Below are 19,220 nucleotides of genomic sequence, written 5' to 3'. Positions count from 1 at the left end.
GACCATGTACTGCCAAGTGGAATTTAGGATGATAGAAACTGTTCCACTGACTTTCTTCGATTTACAACTATGTTTGCATCCTATTTTTCAACATTTATAACTTTTTTTTAAATAGTTTTTAAATTTTATTTAAAAAGATATATTAGGTATGCAGATTTGATACGCTTGCGCGTTATAATAAATGTGGCTTCTAAATGACAGCTCGGCCCACCATAAAACTTGGAAAGAAATATATAGGTAAATATACAAAAAAAAATCATTGCACTCTAAAGAAATAAAAAAATATGTAAATAAAAAGATTGCAAAATATGTACCTATATAAAAATAAATATATATTTTTTTATATTTGCGAGATACCTTTTTGCAAAAAAGTTAAATTTTTATTTTTAAGAGTATTTCTTTTTTTTTACTTAATTGATCTGTTTTTAAATGGCAAGTCAAATCGTACAAGTTTTATATTTTTTTTATTAGAAATGGCACGACAAAAATTTTATTTTCAGACATACGTACAATTTAGGGAAATATACCTAAAATCATAAAACATAACATTTTTTAGCCTATGCGCTTCTTGTTTAATGTCTAATATGTTATAAACATATAATTAAAGTTATCGTTGTAGGTTTATAGGATAGAGAAATTTGAATCAAATGCGTTAGGGGTCAGGATGAACGGTGACCTCCGAACTCGAATGGTTCATTGAGCACGGCAGCTGAGCGTCACCCATTGAGTTGTGCGCCGCCATGGCGTTGTGCGCCGTTCAGTCACGGCTAAACATTGAACGCGTCACACGCGCTGGCTGAATAGTTTAATACATATTTATTTATTTTTATCGCGCGCGCTTGGCGGGAATTTTGACAGTTGACATTTAGCCCTAAGATTGACATATGTTTTTTTTTATTTTTGTAAAGAGTTCAATAACTTGTTTTGGTTACCAGTGAAATGTTCGCTTAGTTATTCAGTCTGTATTTGGTTTACAATTTGTAAACTCGCAAGATGACGTCCATATACAATGAGGTGAGTGTACGACATTTACCTGGCATTTACGTTTTTGCTAAAATTTGCCCTGTAAACTGGTCTGAGGCGTTATTAGCGTTGTTTTCTTATAATTCATAAGTTAATTACTAATGCCTGTCAAGTGAACTTCTCTAGAAATTGAGTAAAGTATTTTTCTTATAAGTTTTATAACTTATTCATAATTATTCAACTGTTCCGTTAAATTATTGTTGCTGTGATCAATTGCTGCAAATTGATGTAGATTGCAAAACGTTTACAAAATGTCTCTCGACAATGCATTGAATGAACTTTAATGCATTTCAACATTGCAACCCATACATAATCTAGGTGTCAGGAATTAACAATAGAGCGTATGTCTATTTACGGTTGTATCCTTATGAGAATAATAAATACGGTTATTTCCTGACTTTGGCAGTTGAAACTATAGTAATGGTCTATATGTACTTATTAGGATCTATAATAGGTAATTTGAATTTAGATCGTGACGATTCTAACTTTGAATGTCACATAACTATTGTAGAAAATTACATTTAATATTCGCGTTCCAGATTAGTTTAATTCTAATTAAATAATTAAAACATGCTTTTGGAATTTATATTTCTCATGGGTAAATCACATACTTTTAAAAATTAAAACGCCGATCTTAAAATATCAGACATTTTTTTTCTAAACTAGAGTCGTTCACAAACGGTGACGACCTCCAGGGGGTCTGGCATTTCGACAAAGAGAATCGTGCGTAACCAAGTATTGGAATTTTAAGATGTCTGTTAATATTGAAAAAAAGATATATGCTACTTCATAATACTTAAAAAATCCGAAATACGAAGGAGCCTAAACAGTCACATTCCTTAAATAAAAAAACAACTCGGATGTTTTTTTTTTTAATTTGTATTTGCCATTAACAATCATAGCTGTAACTCCAATTTGTTCAATTAGCTCTGTTTTTGATAAATAAAACGATACAAACAAATCGAATGCATTTCTTTGAACTTTTTAAATTATGAACGTTTTATATTTTCGGGCGTTAGTTGTACGTTTCGTTGCTCATTATTTGTATATCTTATTATCGAGTGCAATGCACCTATTTGTAGTTGAAGGGAACCAAATGTACGACGGTGTGTTTACATTGCTTCGTTTACTGACTATCGTGTGTTCCCTGTGAGGAATTTATTTACGACATGGGGTTTTGTTGATTCTGCTTTTAGTGGTCGTTTCAAATATTCATTTCGTTAGAAATAATATCTCGAATATAACTTCGTTTTTCAAAAATCTATTTCTCTATAACCTTGGGGTCGTCCATATATCACGTGATGTTTTTAGCAACTTTTTGATATTTGAATTTGAAGTTTTAGCTATAGTTTAAAATTATTAAATACATCTTTTGATATCGCTTGATCTTGTCCATCCCTTTGGTAAATTGGCCACCCGATGAGTGATCATTAGTGACCATAGACTTTGGAACTGCAAGAAACACTGATCAACCCTTACTTTACCAATGCCACCAAGCTTGGGAATACACGTTACACGCTGGCTCACTCACCCTGCAAATCGCAACACAACAATACTATGTAAATATAATGTATATTTGGCGGTAAAATGCATACATAATATAGGTACAAAAACCGGAGATACACAAAGCCCTTTCACCGAATTAAAAATATGTATTTATTTAAAGTTTACCTATAGATGTATTTAAAATGACAATTTTAATGACAATTTTAAAATAACCGCTAAATTTTAAAATTCATGTCGAGACCGTTGACTATTTATCTTGATATAAAAATATGTAAACAAAATGCTGTTTACGCTATCGTTAAACATGGAATCAATTTTGTTTGCTTTAAAATAACATTGCTTAGAGATTTGAGTTATCAGATATAACAGAATTATTACATATATTTTTATTTAAATTAAATAAGATAACTAACTATCAAAATTCATTGATATTTACAAATTTTCGACTTTTTAGAAATAAATTATTCATCAAACTTCTTGCAATAAATATCTAAATACGATACTATTATACGTCAGGTTGACATATTAATAAAATTATAAGGTAAAAAAGTAATAATAAGAAAATCGTAGGTTGTAAGTAAATATTTTGGGAATAAGGTCGCTATGATGAACCAAATTTTGTCTCTCCACTACAACTTTCACCGCGGAACTGATGATGTGCGATACCTGACATTTATTTGTTGTTTAAAAGCTCATTGGTTACTTTCGCTGTCATTATTTCATACTAATCATTGTTTTCGTTTGGAAATTATACCTCTCATCAGAGAGTTAGTTCGATGTACCGTTACATTTGAAATGCCTTTTATTTCACGTACTAGATAAATTGTATACTTTTGCAATATAATAATATAATTTTATGGAAACTTTATATATCCTAGATATATAAGGACGCGGGCCGGGCCAAAAAAAAGTCAATATTCAATATTATAATTTCTCCGATGACATTAAATGTATTTTTTTTTTTAATATAAATCGGCATTATTCTCGTATTATGTTCTATCTTGGGCAAAAATATAAACATAACATATAAGGCTTAACAAGGACATTCTTGTCTTGGACATTACCATGTCCATATTATGGATATGCAAATTTTAGCCTTTCTGTTATATGTTATAATTATCTCTCCTTAAATATTAATCTTTATTTAATTGCTGTCATCGAAATAATTTGTATGTCATACGAACAAAATTTTAGGACTCGTTTATGACCACTATACTTCTCCAAATAATGTTATATTTTGCGGTAATGTCGAATCCATTTATACTATTTTTATAATCTCATAAGTCATAACTTCGTATGAATATGTTCTCTTTTTTAATCGTGGAGTTTCATAATTTTTTATACGATAAACAATTAATCCAATGTTAATTCAATAAACTACGTACATGAAAAACAACAATAAATATATAAAGATACTAATAATCATAATATCTTCGTATATAGGCTCAATGGATATATCAAATTTGTTCTAATAATATAAAAATGTTTCAAAATGTAATGTTAATGAACAATGGGGACGATAACGCAATGATACAATCCAACATAAGTAGTTGCAACTTTAAGCAAGATTGTTTAAGTTATGAATTATAACGATTTACTCCATATGCATTCTACATTTAAAATTATTTAAACATTTTTAACATTGCACTTTAAAATGTATTGACTATAAAATTATATAAACAGTCGTTAATGGTTGCAACTTAATATTACCTTCAATTATTCTCTGTAAAAGTCCGTAAACATCCCACTGCTGGGCAAAGGTCTCGTCTTCTATCAGAGAGGCGGTTTAGACCTAATTCTCTTATTCTGCTTAACTTTTATGATCTTGCCACAAATGATTGGAATAAATCAATTTGCAGAAAAACTTGTTTTTTAAATATCGACCTGCAACAATTGCAAACATCAAAATATACGAAAAAAGTGTTCATTTTCAGTACTTTTATTATAATTGAAATAATGAGTGAAATAATGAATCTTATAAATGCTATTCCTCGCTTAAAAAAATATATTTGAAATATAAAAAGTAGAATAAACAAAACATATAAAAATAACGCTAAAAGATATATTTTACTTTTTATTAAAAAATAAATATATGTATAACGGAAGTGATAAGCTTATGAAATTACTCTGGATGCAAATATCTCGACACTGTAAGTAGAACTCGCCTGACCATGCCATGGCATGTTATGGAGGATGACGCCATCCATGAGTCATGCCGTCAGATGTTCCCAGTCACAGCCTCCTTTCTAGCTCATGCCCGAAATATATGATTTATGACTTAGGATGATTTACGGATACTAAATTGAAAGATACTTAACCCAGATAAGATCGATGACTGCTTTAAAATCTAAAGTAAAGCAATATTAAATATGAAAATCAGAAATAGTTAAATATACTTTATGAGAAACTTCTGCACACAATTTTCATATACCTACGTTATAAACGTATAATATATATAATATATAATAATATAAAATAGCAGACAGAAAAAATAAACAAACAGAGTAAGTAGACATTTTTAAACAATAAGTTTTATTTGAATAACTTTAAAATGTTCGTATTGTCTAAAAGCATATTAAAATTACCAAATTTATTTATACCTAACGGTATGAAGTCTAAATATTTTCATTCGCTATGAATGCTTAGATTTAGTTGTCCATCTTGTTGGTAACTAGTTTTATAATTTAAAAATTCTTCGTTCGAAAAGAAATTTATAAACATGAATGTGTGTGATCATAATTTATGGTAAAATCCTAATTCATGCAACACAGTAACCTCCATATGAAGTTCCATTTCATTCACTGCCGGTTTTATGGCTATTGGTCTGTTATATTATTTATGATTTCAGGTCATCAGATTTCATTACAAATTTAATAGTCTTATTAAAAGTATTAAATTGTTGAGTGACTATTATAATGTTACCATACATTTTCAAGCCTTAAATTTTATCTCTTAAATTAAGTATAAAAGAAGCTATTGATAGAAGTATGTATTTTAATAGGTTTTATGGTAAGTGGTCATCACTGCCCATGGGCATTGTTGCTGTATGAAAATTTAACACGCCACCAACGTGGGAACTGAGATATTATGTCCCTTGTGCTTGTTGTAACACTGGCTCACTCACTCTTCAAACCAGAACACAACAATACTAGAATATATGTTGAGTGGATGAGAGCCCGAGTAAAAGTAAAAGTCTTAAGGTAAAAACAATGTACATTAAAAAGACAAGTACTGCTTAGAGATTACTTCAGTATGGACATAACGCAGTTCCTGAGATAAATGAAATACATAATGAATGACCATGACATTACAATAGCAAGTTTTGTCAAAGAATTGGATCGTGGTTATTATTATTAAACGCAATGTTTTGTACGTGCTTTAGACAATTATTTAGTTCGTTTAACTATTAGCTTCCAAGTACTGTTGCAATACATGTATCGATTTGTTGCGTACCATTTTAAGCAAAGTTGTTTAAAGACATAAATAAAGTTGTTTAATAAAATTACTCTCCAAGTTAGCAATCATGATAAAATTACAGGAGCTAAGACTGCAAATTAAAAAAAGAAACATAATAGTGCAAAATCACGGTCGAAACTGATCTAGCTTTACATTTAGAGCAAATCGTTTTTTGTGTATGAGTCATCACGTAAAAACAGCCTTCGTTTTGTTTCGGTGCTGCCCACAATGAAGCCTTAGTAGGCAGTTAGGAATTTCGTACAGTATTCATTATGCCAAATTTAATACTCGTATTAAAATTACCATCTTGCGAAATCATTCTATAGCAAAAATCGGTTATTTTTTAGAACCGGTTTTTTATTATATTTATGCATACTGAATAATAATTAATATATTTATTATATAAAGCCAAACTTATATTAAATGAATACATGTTTCTATTCAATTTAAAACAATTGCCCACGATTATATAGTTATAAACTATTGAGCATCGTCTAATAAATCAGCTTGCTTACAATTACATGTCTTCTATATTTACGATTGGACGTGGGACTCGTGGGACCGTTCTTTCTCGAACACCGTGACGGTTGACTGATGTTACCAATGAGAAACAAATCAATGACACGCATTGTGCAGCTTTGAAGAGACTTAAATAAAGACTTGTTGTGTATTCAATAATTAGTCTATGCCAAAACAGACGCGAAGATATTACCGTTTAAACAATCGAAATAACTATGATGCAAGAACAAACGAAAGTATTGGTTCGTTTTATGCTAATAACTCAAGCAGTATTGTTTTATTTATCATACGATTGTATTATAATAAATATTACACATATGAGTATGTTTATTATTTTTGAAGATAACATCAACTTAATTAAATATTTTATAAAAGTCGTCTCCATAAGGTTTACGTTAAGAACTACAATTATGGCGTGATAGTACTGCGGGAAATAACAAAAGTATATCTTTTATTGATATAAAAAACGTTCTCACATTCGCCCACGGGGCTGTGTCGATAACATACGTTGATAGGCGTGAATTTTATAGACTGACAGAAACGATTGACCTCGTCGGTATATTGACAAACTTAATTTTCTCTCATAGTTCTTCTGGATTACTTCGCCCACTGATCACTTTTAGGTGTATTCATTGTGACAAATCCGATTACAACTTAAATTTTTAAGAATTTTCACATCCAAAACAATTAGTTTAGCATAAAATTTCCATTTCCGTTCCAATAAATTTACATTTTTTTTATTTAAACTAATACGTTTATAATCTACTATTTGGTAATTCTTTCAGATTTCGCGACTACGTTTTCATTCTTATTTATGTGTTATAAGATATTTTTTTTTAATTTTATATTTCAATCAAATATTGTTGGACATCAATTTGATTGTAAAATTTTCAGCTTAAAACGTCATTGTTACATCTTATCAATGAATCACTGTTTACTTATCTTTCTAACTTATCACCTCGCATTAAAATGGCGACGTTAGATATAGTAATACAACCTTTTGTCCATTAATACTTTCTATTTGACCTTTGCTAAATTATATAAAGGTGTGTGGAAATAGTCCAAGGCCAGCAAGTTGCTGGCGGATTTCAGATCCAGTGGTCACGACTTGATCTGGCTCAGTGTCCGATAATTATTACTAACAATGCTCAATTCAATTGATATTGCTTTATATCCTATGTTATTTGAAGGGGGTACAAATAATACGGATACATTTCTTGTTATTAAAAACATCCACCTCGATCAAAGATTTTTTTTTAAAAACATATCTCATTTAAGTATCTACAATTCGAATCTTTACAAGATTTGATAAAAAAAACCTTTTACTCTATTCTCAGTCATAAAAAATTGATCTACAAAGACCGGTCATTCAACTAAAACTTGTTTTGCATTTGGAACAGCCCCTTTTTTACCGATTATGGAGTACTTATTCACTATGTATCAATCCGGTAATATTTTATACGTTAATGTTTTTTTTTAATCTATTATATGTATGTATGTTTATTAAGTAAAATAGCTTATGATTTTTTTAAATTTTATTTTAGATTTCAAGGCTATTTGAAGTCCCAATATAAGTTACACAGGTGAATATCGAATCTGAAAGCTGACCGCTTGACCCACAGAGTGGAACAAGCATTGATGCCTTTCCGCGAGATAAGCCCCTATGTTTTATTAATCGACCCCATTGTTTTACCTGCCTTATAAGATTCATACTTGACTATGCATGAAAATTCCTTTGCATCGCAAAAATTTTATATTTTATTTATAAATATGCATACGAGCAGATGGGTAACCTGATAGTTAAGTGACCGTCTTGGCACATGAATATTGGTTTTTTTAAGATATATCGTATCTTTATCTTTATTTTAATTGAATGAAATGTTTTGTAGACAAAAACACTTTTGTATGATCAAGATTTTTTTTTATTCTTGCGCGAAAGGCATTTAAATCCAAGTCATACATTATAAACATTATTTTGATAGATATTAGAATTATTTTTGTAATTACTATTGTACAAATTAAAATGTTTATTATTGTTTATTGATAATTCCAAATTTATTGCTCTATAGAGAAAGGCTTGTTAATATCTCTTATTATAAGAACATGCCTGTTAACATGCATGTTGTCTTCAGTTCTACGAACAAGAGACAGATCAAAATAAGACAAAGTACGTTTTGTATCTCGCAATGCATCAGACCACCAGCTATGCTCATTTCCATATCTCAAAGCACCAACTTGCATTACCTAGCATCCAAGTAATTAACCGTTACCTTCTTTCCATTAATTTATATAATCAGGATTGCTAGACTTATGTTATTCGATTTCGTTTGGTATGATGGGATTTGTAAACAGCCGACTACGTTTTTATAAAAGCAATGATGTACTATATAATAAAATTTATAATAATAATGTTCCTTCCATCCGTCGTTTGTCATTGTTATTTTCACTTAAAAGACTAATAAAAGAAGGAATAAAAAGGTTAGAAGAATGTTGTACATCGTTGACACATATAGATATTTTTCTTAATAGTGTAAATTTGTTGGCATATAAGAACGCAACCTTATTAGTTTATTAGTTGACAACTTATATATTTATTCTTCTGTCTTATTCAGAGATTGAGATGTAAACTTGTAACCTTATCTACTTACAATATATGTTAATTTATATCAACAAAATCAATGAAAATATAGCAATTGATTGTAAAGTAAAATAATAGAAAGATGTGAATCTAAGAGATAGAGCAATACATTGGTCGCTAAAACGTGTGAGGTTGCGAATTATTCACGCTTGTCGGTTATCTTAGCAGGTGACGTCTGTAGATTGCATCGCCTACGCTTCGCGGATTAACCATGTGCTGACAAGTCTATTTTATGCTGAAGATACGTTGGGTTAACTGACAATCAAGTTATTTGAATATAACTCTAATGACATCTTACACATTAAGTCATATGAATACAATTGTTCGTGGCGTACATTTTGATTGAGTGTGATACAATTAAATGAATAGAATCTTCGATTGTAAATTATTTCAGATAGTCTGACATACATCTACAAAGCAGAATAATCTGAATTCTATATATAAGATTTAATTGGATTTTGCCTTTCTATACCTTACATAAATTTGCGGAAGCTTTGGTCTGTAATGTAACATTTTTATCACGATTAATAAACAGATGATGAGCGTGTGGAATATAAATATTATTCTATTTAATTATCTTATATTCATTGCAAACTATGAATTTTTTACCACTTAAACCTAATCGGAATTAACATTAACATTCATTTTGCCAATATTCAATAATTTGTGCCTTATAATGTAATCTAATATCTTGTTTCAATTTCTTTGCATTCTATTAGAGCTGGCTAATTATCGCCCGTAAATATATTTTGTACATTACTCTCACTTTCTCGAACGTAGAAATGATTAAAATTCTAGCCGTGTTTCGATTTGGTTATTCAGTGAGGTCGACAGACTTTCATCAATGAACTGAAGCTGTGAAAATGCCAGTGGCAAAGAAACTACTTTAACCAATATAATTCTATAATGTATGTATAACTCTAAGTCTATAATAAAATAGTTTCATGAAAACATATAACGTAATACTTAAAATGTTGTTTTCAATTGCACTTTTATGTCTTGCAGAGCAGCCCGTGCTATTAGTCATTGTAATTTATAACGACTCATTGCATTTTTGTCGTTTGTCTTCTTACGATTTTGGTTAATATATTCGCCTTGTGGTAGTCCTTTTTGCCAGCACTCGCTTTTGATAATTCAATCTTTCTCAATAAGGAGAACAATGATAAACAATAAGAAATACAGCAGCACAATTCAGTCAACAATTATTAAACTGCTCTTTTGACACACGCATTTCGATCTCTTATGAGCTGTTGGTACTGCTTTTTATCGCTTCATTCCGAGTAAATATTTGTAGTCGTGATTCATTATTTATCTTTTGCTTTGTATGCGAACCTTATATTGTACTTACGAATATTTTTTAATGATTTTAAAATTTTAAAATCACAATGAGATAAATGAATACCGACTTAATGTAAATTATGGAAAAACTCTTCTGTCTTTAGGCCAATTTGAGATACATATAAATCCTTTAATTATTTTCTACAGTTATAGCTACTAGAAGAATTATACAGAAACGAAGAATTTTTAAGAAACGATCTCTATACAGCCTTTAATTTAAACGTAATCTTGTTTGTGTTTTATTTAATTAAGATTGTTTAACAATATTCGTGATTTGATGAAGGAAAGGAACTAAGAGAAGAAGTTAAATAAATGCGAATAACGTAACGTCGAGGATGTATAAAACCTTTTTTAACCTTTTTTAATAATAACGTTTTGCATGTTATTTTAAAATACTGTTCGTCGTTATATCCTTTTAAAACATTCAAGCGCTTTAATAGTTCTTCTATACATTTCGGTGATAACATATTCTGAATATTTATTGCGACGCGATTCGCAATCAATTAAGATTGCGACATTTTAATTTTATTACCTTGGCTCTCTTTATATGGATTCCTTTATTCTTGCCCACAATAAATCTCGTTACAGCTTGACGAAGTTTATTATTTCTTTTTAATATAAATTTTCAGCCGTATTTAAATAATTCCATCAATTATATATCAGACCAGTTGTTTATGAAGAATTCTTAAGTAACGACAAGTTGAATAAAAAAATCTAAAAGCAACGAAACCCCTTTTTTATACAGCAATAATAAAATTCCGATTACGAACATAAATTGCTACTTTTATGTTCGAAGCCCTATTGAAATTAAACGGAACCAATACAAGTTAAACATTTAGTTTATGCACCTATTGATTTATTAGCGAGTAGTCCATTGTTCCCATAGTTTTTTTTAAACAAAACACGTTTAATGTATTGTTTAATAAAGTGGTTGTTTTATTGAAACGCATGTATTTGTTCATTGTTGATTTAATAGACGACTCTGAGTTAATAATAAACGCTGACGTTTTTAACATAAGTACATATGTTATTTGATTAAGTTAACTTCGAAAGAAAATGTTGTTGAAACGAGAATCTAAGGCAATTAAGTAAAAACTGTTTGATATTTCCAAATGAAACGGTGATTTATTGATGGATAAATTCCAAGAGAAGTTTAGCAATAATGGATAAGATTTAATTAAAAGGTTATAAGGTGTACCAATATACGATACACAAAGATACGTATGAGTGGTATTATGATATTTATATAAATATAATATATAACGAACGCCCACAAAATCTTAACAATGCTGTTGAGATAATTGTGCAAAGCCACTCACATAGATGACTCCGCGATCAAAAAGTCTGATTAATTATAATCCTATCGTTTCGTAACAATTTCTTTCATAACGCTTTAACTTTTAAAATGTTGACATTAATTATTATTATTATATTGCAATAATCAATTTTGTGCTTTTCAAATGAGATGTTACGATCTCTTTTGCATATTTATTTCCACAGAATTTACAAAATAGAGCTACCTATATGTATTCTTAAATTATTAAAACAATAATAAAGTTTATATGTAAGGAAATTCACCATTAGAACAAATGTCGAGAAAAAAATAAAATTAATATATAAAAAAAACTCATGTAATTAAAAAAAAACGGTGTAGGTACTTTTTTTCTTATTAAGTTTAGATGTCATCGTGTTTTAAATAATCATTGTTATTAATGAAGCACCAGTAAAAGTAATCCTGATCGTATTATTTATAACGTCTTTCCAATGCAATTAGTAATTACTATTGCTACAAAACTACGAGCGTAATCGTCGACGAACTTATGAGTAGGTATACATCACAGAATTATTTAAAATATAATATAATTAATTAAATTAGTAAATTATTTTAATCGAAACAATATAAATATTTCATATAAATTAAAAACACAATAATTATATCTTTCCAATAAAATGACCAAGATAACGTTGAAATATAAGATATTTCATATTATTTTACTTTACCTCTGATGTTGATATTGTTGTAATGGATTTGATTGTCTGTGACAGAAACAATGAGCTCTATTTTGACCTAATGTAACTCACGATTCGACGGAAATTCTGTCCAATCGTGAGTACCCTCGTACTTTGACATTTCGTTTTCGGTTTTCGATTCTCATTTGGGCGAATGGTAATTAGGCTTTAAATCTCTACATTGATAATCTTCCATATAAAATATTATCGTATGGGAACTGACATTAAGTGACCTGATTCAAAGTAATAAAGATTTGATTCAACTACAATGGAAAGTAACGAATCCTATTTATAACGTCAAATCAACATTGCTTGAATTATTAAATTGTATTTTGTGAATTTGAAAAAGGTTTGTGTTGATCGTGAGCTCTTAATCGGATTGCTTGTATTCACGTCACGAAGTGAACCACATTTGTGCCAAGGTCCTATACATCGCTAATGTGGTCTGGGCGCCAATAGCTGATGTTGCATATGCTCAAATGTGTTGTATGTTATTAAAAATACCCGGAACACATGATTTTACGAAAAGATTTTAAGCGTGTTGTTAATACATCGTCTGATGTTTTACAAGTTTAAAATGTGGTCTATAGATTAGCTTGAACATTGAATTCTACCTATTCACTCCAATTTTGAAACGGTATCCCTATGCAATAATATGGCCACCCTTAAGAAGAAGCATTCGAATTTTCTACTTCTTACTTCGACTTGTTGAGAGGCAGGTATTAGGTATTCTAATATCCTTTTCTGTACCAGTAACAACGTATATACAAAATTTCTTAATTTTTTCGTAATCAAAATTTAAGTATTTATAAGCACATCTGCAAGAGTGTGTTCGTGTGTAAATATAATTAAAACAATACATATAAATTATACTGATCATAAAACTTTTGTAAATGTTTTTACACTGAGAATATATTAGATAAAACATTCAAAAATATACCATCTAAATATACGCAAGCAATATTAAAACATATGGAATTGTTAATGATCCTATGCATCGTATTCCCAATACTTGTTTCTGTTTGTTTAACACCAACATTCGACAACTTTCTCTGGCCCATAAAAAGTGACGTGTGACCTGATCGGACCATCTATTGATTGTATTATCATCACATGTAAAAACGTACACGCCTCGAACGAAACCGGCTGAACCATGCGCCCGCTCAGTTGAGGACACATCTGCATTTCCTTTTGGATAGCACTTAATTTTATAGTGTTGAGTGTTAGCATGCCATTGCCATGTTATGTGATTTATTGTTAATGAAAACCAAACATTTATGCAAAGTTGGAATATCCACGTTCGGGAACAGTGTTAAAATATTTATACGTTCTTTGGTGGCAAGATTCTGTGTACTGATTATGAGGAGTTCAATACGGAGCATAAAAGAAAAAATGTATACCATTTACTCTTGAAGATACTTGGTGAATATGTCCTTTGAAATTTAAGGACATTACGCTTGAGATTTGGCTTTTCTATTAATACGCACCAAAGGCTCAAATGAAAGCTGAATGGTATAGACTCCGTTTGCTATACCTTATTATATGTATGTATTACAAGAATGCATTGAAAGCTTGCTTGAAAATGCTTTCGACGCATTCAGAAATGAAGATACGATTATATTCTTTATAAAAAATAATTTAAAGATCGCATATTTTCTAAATTAATAAAGTAATTATATATAATTATTAAGACATATTAAATCTTAGGTAAAGTTTCTTTTTAGCTTTTGAAATCCTACTTTAAAATAATAGTAAGAAGGTCTTAAAAAGTATAGCAAAAAATGCTCAAAAGATATGCTCTCCATTTATAATCACCTCATTTGCGATTTAAAAATCCCCCAATATTTCACGAGCATATCCTTTAATCATTAAAAGCAATAAGGGTCAAATCAATTCTAAAGACATGGACGCTCAAAGAGCGGAACGCTCGGCAGATGTTTAGGACAAAAACATCTGCCGGGCACGTGCGACCGTCAATTTTAATAGTAAAATATAAAATATCACTCAGTATAAACTATGCTCCTTCGGGATATAAAAAAACAAGTAAGGGTAAAATATTATTGTAATATTAATATAAATCGCCCAGTATACGATAGTCTTAAAACAAATGATGCTGAAACCAAATATTTATAGTAATTATGAATAAAAAATGCGTAGCGTCAGAAAAATATGTTTTAGGAAGTTAGAAAACGATAAATGGGCCTTAAGAAATGCATTGCGAAGGGTCCTCGACGTGATTAATCCGGCCGTGGTGACTTTTTGTTTTATTCTTAAGTAATTTGTTACATAAAACACCCATAATAATTATAATATTATTCTTTGTTTTTCTAATCTTGTGATTTATACTTGAGTACATTAGTATTACTCGACTATGTGCACAAAAGAAATGTTTTCTTTTACGTATATGCCAACGAAATTATTATAAAGTATTATATCATTCATTGTTAAGTGTCATTCGCCTTTCATGATCTTTTACTTACAAGATTCATGTTTTGATCGTTATCTTCTAATTTACGATGGTATGTTTTTAGAACCGGAACCTCATTCCTCCAATATAATTATAACTCCAGTAATAATTATATTGCAACAAACGCGTCTACAGTTAAAAATAATATATATTGCAGGAAATTACATTTTTGAATGACGTGAATTAAAAAGGAAAAATCATAAATATTATAATAAAAGACACTTACATATTCAACATACAGTGGAATCTATTTATAGTGACGTCGAAGAGAATTGAAATAGAAAAAGAATTGAGTAAGTAAAGTATATATACATACATATTATGTAAATACGAATCTAAATATATTTAGTCCGATACCGACACTGGCATAATTCTAAAATCACAGAATTTTCGTCTGTCTTGATATTGCTGAAATTTGTCCAAATTTATTGTTTCTAAAAATCAAACCTCGCACAATAACAAAATGAGAATTAGCTATTTAAATATATATTTTCTTAATTATATTAATGGAGGTATGTTAACATATTGACATATGTTAGTTACATGGATTGAGCAATCGCTACACTTGCACTACACCATGCAGTTGCGTGCTAACTATAAAACTTTCGTCCATGATCGGAATGCAAATCACTGTCTGCTGGCTCCCTATAGCGTGTGTAAGCAACACTAAACAAGAATCACCGAATACACTCTAATTTGTTTAATTGTAAGCCTGAGATATAGCCGGCGGTTGTTTCAAAATCCTTACATTTGCAAAAATAACTGGCGAATATCCAAAAGCACGTGTTACATGCGTGTAAGAAATAGCGTGGGAGACGCCTCGGGGTGTCGCAAAACTGGTCCATTTTATTTGGACAATCATTTAGTCGTGCATGTTTGGGGTTTGCTCATCTTAGAATAGGCATGTGTGGGCGAAACACTGTCGTTGCTATTTAAGCTAGGTATTTTGAAAGTTGTAAAATATCTCAATGTATTATACTTGGATTTAAATACTTTAGTAAAATAAAGCATATAGATATTGCAATAATTTTGTATAACAGAAACATTTCCAAGCCCTATTTGCGATCAATCTAAAGATTAACATCAAGGAAATCGTACGCTAGATAAAATTACATACAAAGCGAAACGTTCACACGAAAACAGCACATTATACGCGCTAAATGTACAACTGTAACGAATACCGTTGATTCCACTTCTTACTATATTATAATGTTTCTAATCTCTTCTACCCATAAATCCATACTATAAATGGAATTACAAGACGTATTATTCCTCAGCTTACACTTTACGCTATTCAATAGCGATTTAAAATATCTTATGCCCAGGGGAAACAGGCTGGATATTATACTGCCTAACACAGCGCCTTATGCAGTAAATACGATAACTGTAATCTCTCTGCGACTAAATCCCGCGACTAATAAAGTAATAAATGCATAGCACTCGACGCGTATCACATTTATATTCCACTTATAGTCGACAGCATTCTAAACGCTGTAATTTGGTATACGCCGATATGGGTCTTAAGGTGTACGCTAATAAATACGGGAATTGATTGCTTATTGGAATGTTATCGAGAGAGCGGTGAAGTGTACGGCAGAACAGGTAGAGCTAATAGTTTAAGCAGCGGTGATTCCATAAGATTGTCTAATAAATCACAGGAACCACCCAGCTAGTGCGCGATGTGGGTCGACCGCAGATCCGTTTGGAGATTCACCGCGAACTTTTCACATAAATATACCATATCATATAAGCGTTGACATTGTTGGAACTGTGTCACTAGAAAACGCTTCAGACCTTATACGGGTACGTGGATTTACAATGCATAAACCAACTCACGCATAAACCACTTCTAAGATGTTTTTCGTAAAATCGTGCCATCACGAGGAAACATATTTAAGGTTTATGTTATTTTTATAGCTGCAGTTAATGCAGCCGCGTTTCAGTGTTGACGTTGTTACATTATGACAGAAGTGGAATATATGTGTATAACAGCACAATCCAGTCTTACTCCTAACACCATTACATACAAATGCGACGTCTATATTACTTGAGATCAAGTGAAGGGTCTGAAGTGGTCTACTTTTATTGAAAAGATCGATTTCACCTTATGAATTGAGACCTTTACTTCTCTCGCACGATCTTGTTTCTAAATAACGATTCCTGTTCGAATTATAGTACTGAAACCTTAGTATTCGCTTGTTTGCAAATAATGCTGTTTTAAATTGTCTTGTTGTATAGATATAAAAATTACATATATTTATAATATTAGTTCGACCAGCGTATAAAATTGCTTTCGCTGTGTTTATTTGTCGGACATGTGTAAGATTCTTCAACGCGTTAAATCACAGATCACGGGCCTATGATTACTTACCACCAACCCACCAACACTTTCGTCGTAATACCACTAATGCTACATCGCCTGTACTGTCATTGCTCAGCAACTATTCATTATGTGTCTGCAAAACCAGGCTACAACAATTTGCAATGATACTTCGAACGTCAAGTTACGATGCGAAATGACCGAGTAAACATGCTAATATTTTCTTTAGCTTTATATTCTTTATCATTGAATGTTTCCATTACGTATACGTCGCTTAAAGTAGCTCTGTTAACTTTTGTTATTTTAATTTTTTACTCATAGTAATACTGCGATAGGAACAAGATGGATCAGTACATATACATTACGTGGACCTTAAATGATCATTGATATCCAAGCAGGAATTACTAAGATTTCAAATATTTAATTATGTAGTAATTAAATATTGTTCTTATAATTCATATCATGTTAAATAGTTAAGAAATGGATGTCGTACCAAACTCTGTGGAATATATATTAACTAGATAAAAACACGGCTTCGCTCGTGTAAAATAAATAAAACTAGACAAATATAAATGAACTAACTGCCGTGCACGAAATTATTATTTGGAACACACTTTAAACGTCTAACAGGCTGGCCGTTGAACTGTCATGTCATTGAATTTCATGGATTTAATATCGAAATATGTTGATTACACGAATTTTGCTGATATAAGTTGTCGACTAAAAATTATTATTTTTAAATGGTCTATAATTGCGGAAAGGTTTGGATCGGGTCTATCGAAGACCTGTAAAATGAAATTATTAATATAGATTAACCCGTAGTGGGGCAAAGATATAATATAAGAAGCACCTTAAGCTTAATCATGTTATGATCACGACCATGAAACTGTACTTTGTGATACCAATACACAATTTATATTAAAGTAATTGTAGGTGTAAAGCTTACAGCATTTAAATTATCGCTATTTTAAATTCATTATTTTATAAATATAAATATCGTGTTCTATATTGGTTTCCAACAGCGACTAAGTCGAATCACTAAAGCTTTGAAGATATACTTTCTTGGGTCAAACTTTTTTGAATTGGTGCCATTATTCAGCCAATGTAAAATAAATAAGTAGCATTTCTTAACACCGTCATGTACCGCCATTTTATTCGGAAATTTTATTTTTTAAAAATCGCTAGTCATAGTTTTATACGTAGATATTAGTTAAGCGACATATCTACAATCTCGTCTCGTTCTACAACTATTCTGTCTATTTGTTATATGATGGATCCAATTTACAGACGCCATGCGGTTTTATTCTATGTCTTTAATATTACTTTAATTTCTACTCTTTGTTAGCGCCTCATAGCAATTAGTTTGTTATAAAAAAACGCGTATATCTTGGGTCGATATATAAGTTCAAAAATATAATAATAAAGTTTTATCCTAATAACAAAATATTCTGGGAGCTGCTTGTTATAGTCTTCAAATAACGATCATAAAAACTTGTCGAGGCTATTTGTTAATAACATTGAATTTTTTTACATGAGACTAAGGTACCACCCACTTATCATTCTACCGCTAAACAAAAATTGTATTGCTGTAGCCGTATTGCTGTGTTTCGGTTTAAATTATGCATAATTCAATGTAATTACAGACACAAGGAAAAAATCCCTTTCTTAATTTCTATCTTAGTGGATGTAAAGAATGGTTAATATAACTTGCCTTGCATTTATATATTTTAATTAATAGGTAGGCGGACTGGCAAATAGGTCACCTGATCGTCACCAACGCCCATAGACATTGGCGCTATTAGAATATTAACCATCCCTTACTTCGCCAATGCGTCACCAGCCTTGGGAACTAAGACGTTATGTCCCTTGTGCCTGTAGTTACACTGGCTCACTCACCGTTCAAACCGGAACACAAAAATACCAAGTATTGCTGCTTGGCGGCA

The 19,220-nt window shown here is 30.7% G+C and overlaps 1 protein-coding gene across 2 annotated transcripts in view; it reads left to right on the top strand.

The window, feature by feature from the left end:
• The window catches only part of LOC125066734 (leucine zipper putative tumor suppressor 2 homolog), a 90,564-nt gene that overhangs the window by 45,798 nt on the left and 25,546 nt on the right, over positions 1–19,220 (top strand). The window contains exon 1 of one of the 2 annotated variants that reach the window (XM_047674980.1): positions 782–1,014. The exons of the other annotated variant lie outside the window; for it this stretch is intronic. Within the exon in view, the coding sequence (XP_047530936.1) occupies positions 994–1,014 (21 nt within the window). The 5' untranslated portion in view covers positions 782–993. Of the gene's footprint in view, positions 1–781; positions 1,015–19,220 lie in introns of those variants that run through there. 2 annotated transcript variants of the gene reach the window in all.

This window comes from Vanessa atalanta, chromosome 10 (assembly GCF_905147765.1).
Source record: "Vanessa atalanta chromosome 10, ilVanAtal1.2, whole genome shotgun sequence".
NCBI lineage: Eukaryota > Metazoa > Arthropoda > Insecta > Lepidoptera > Nymphalidae > Vanessa > Vanessa atalanta.
Note: the sequence above shows the minus strand (reverse complement) of the source record. Positions and strands in the feature narration are given on the sequence as shown.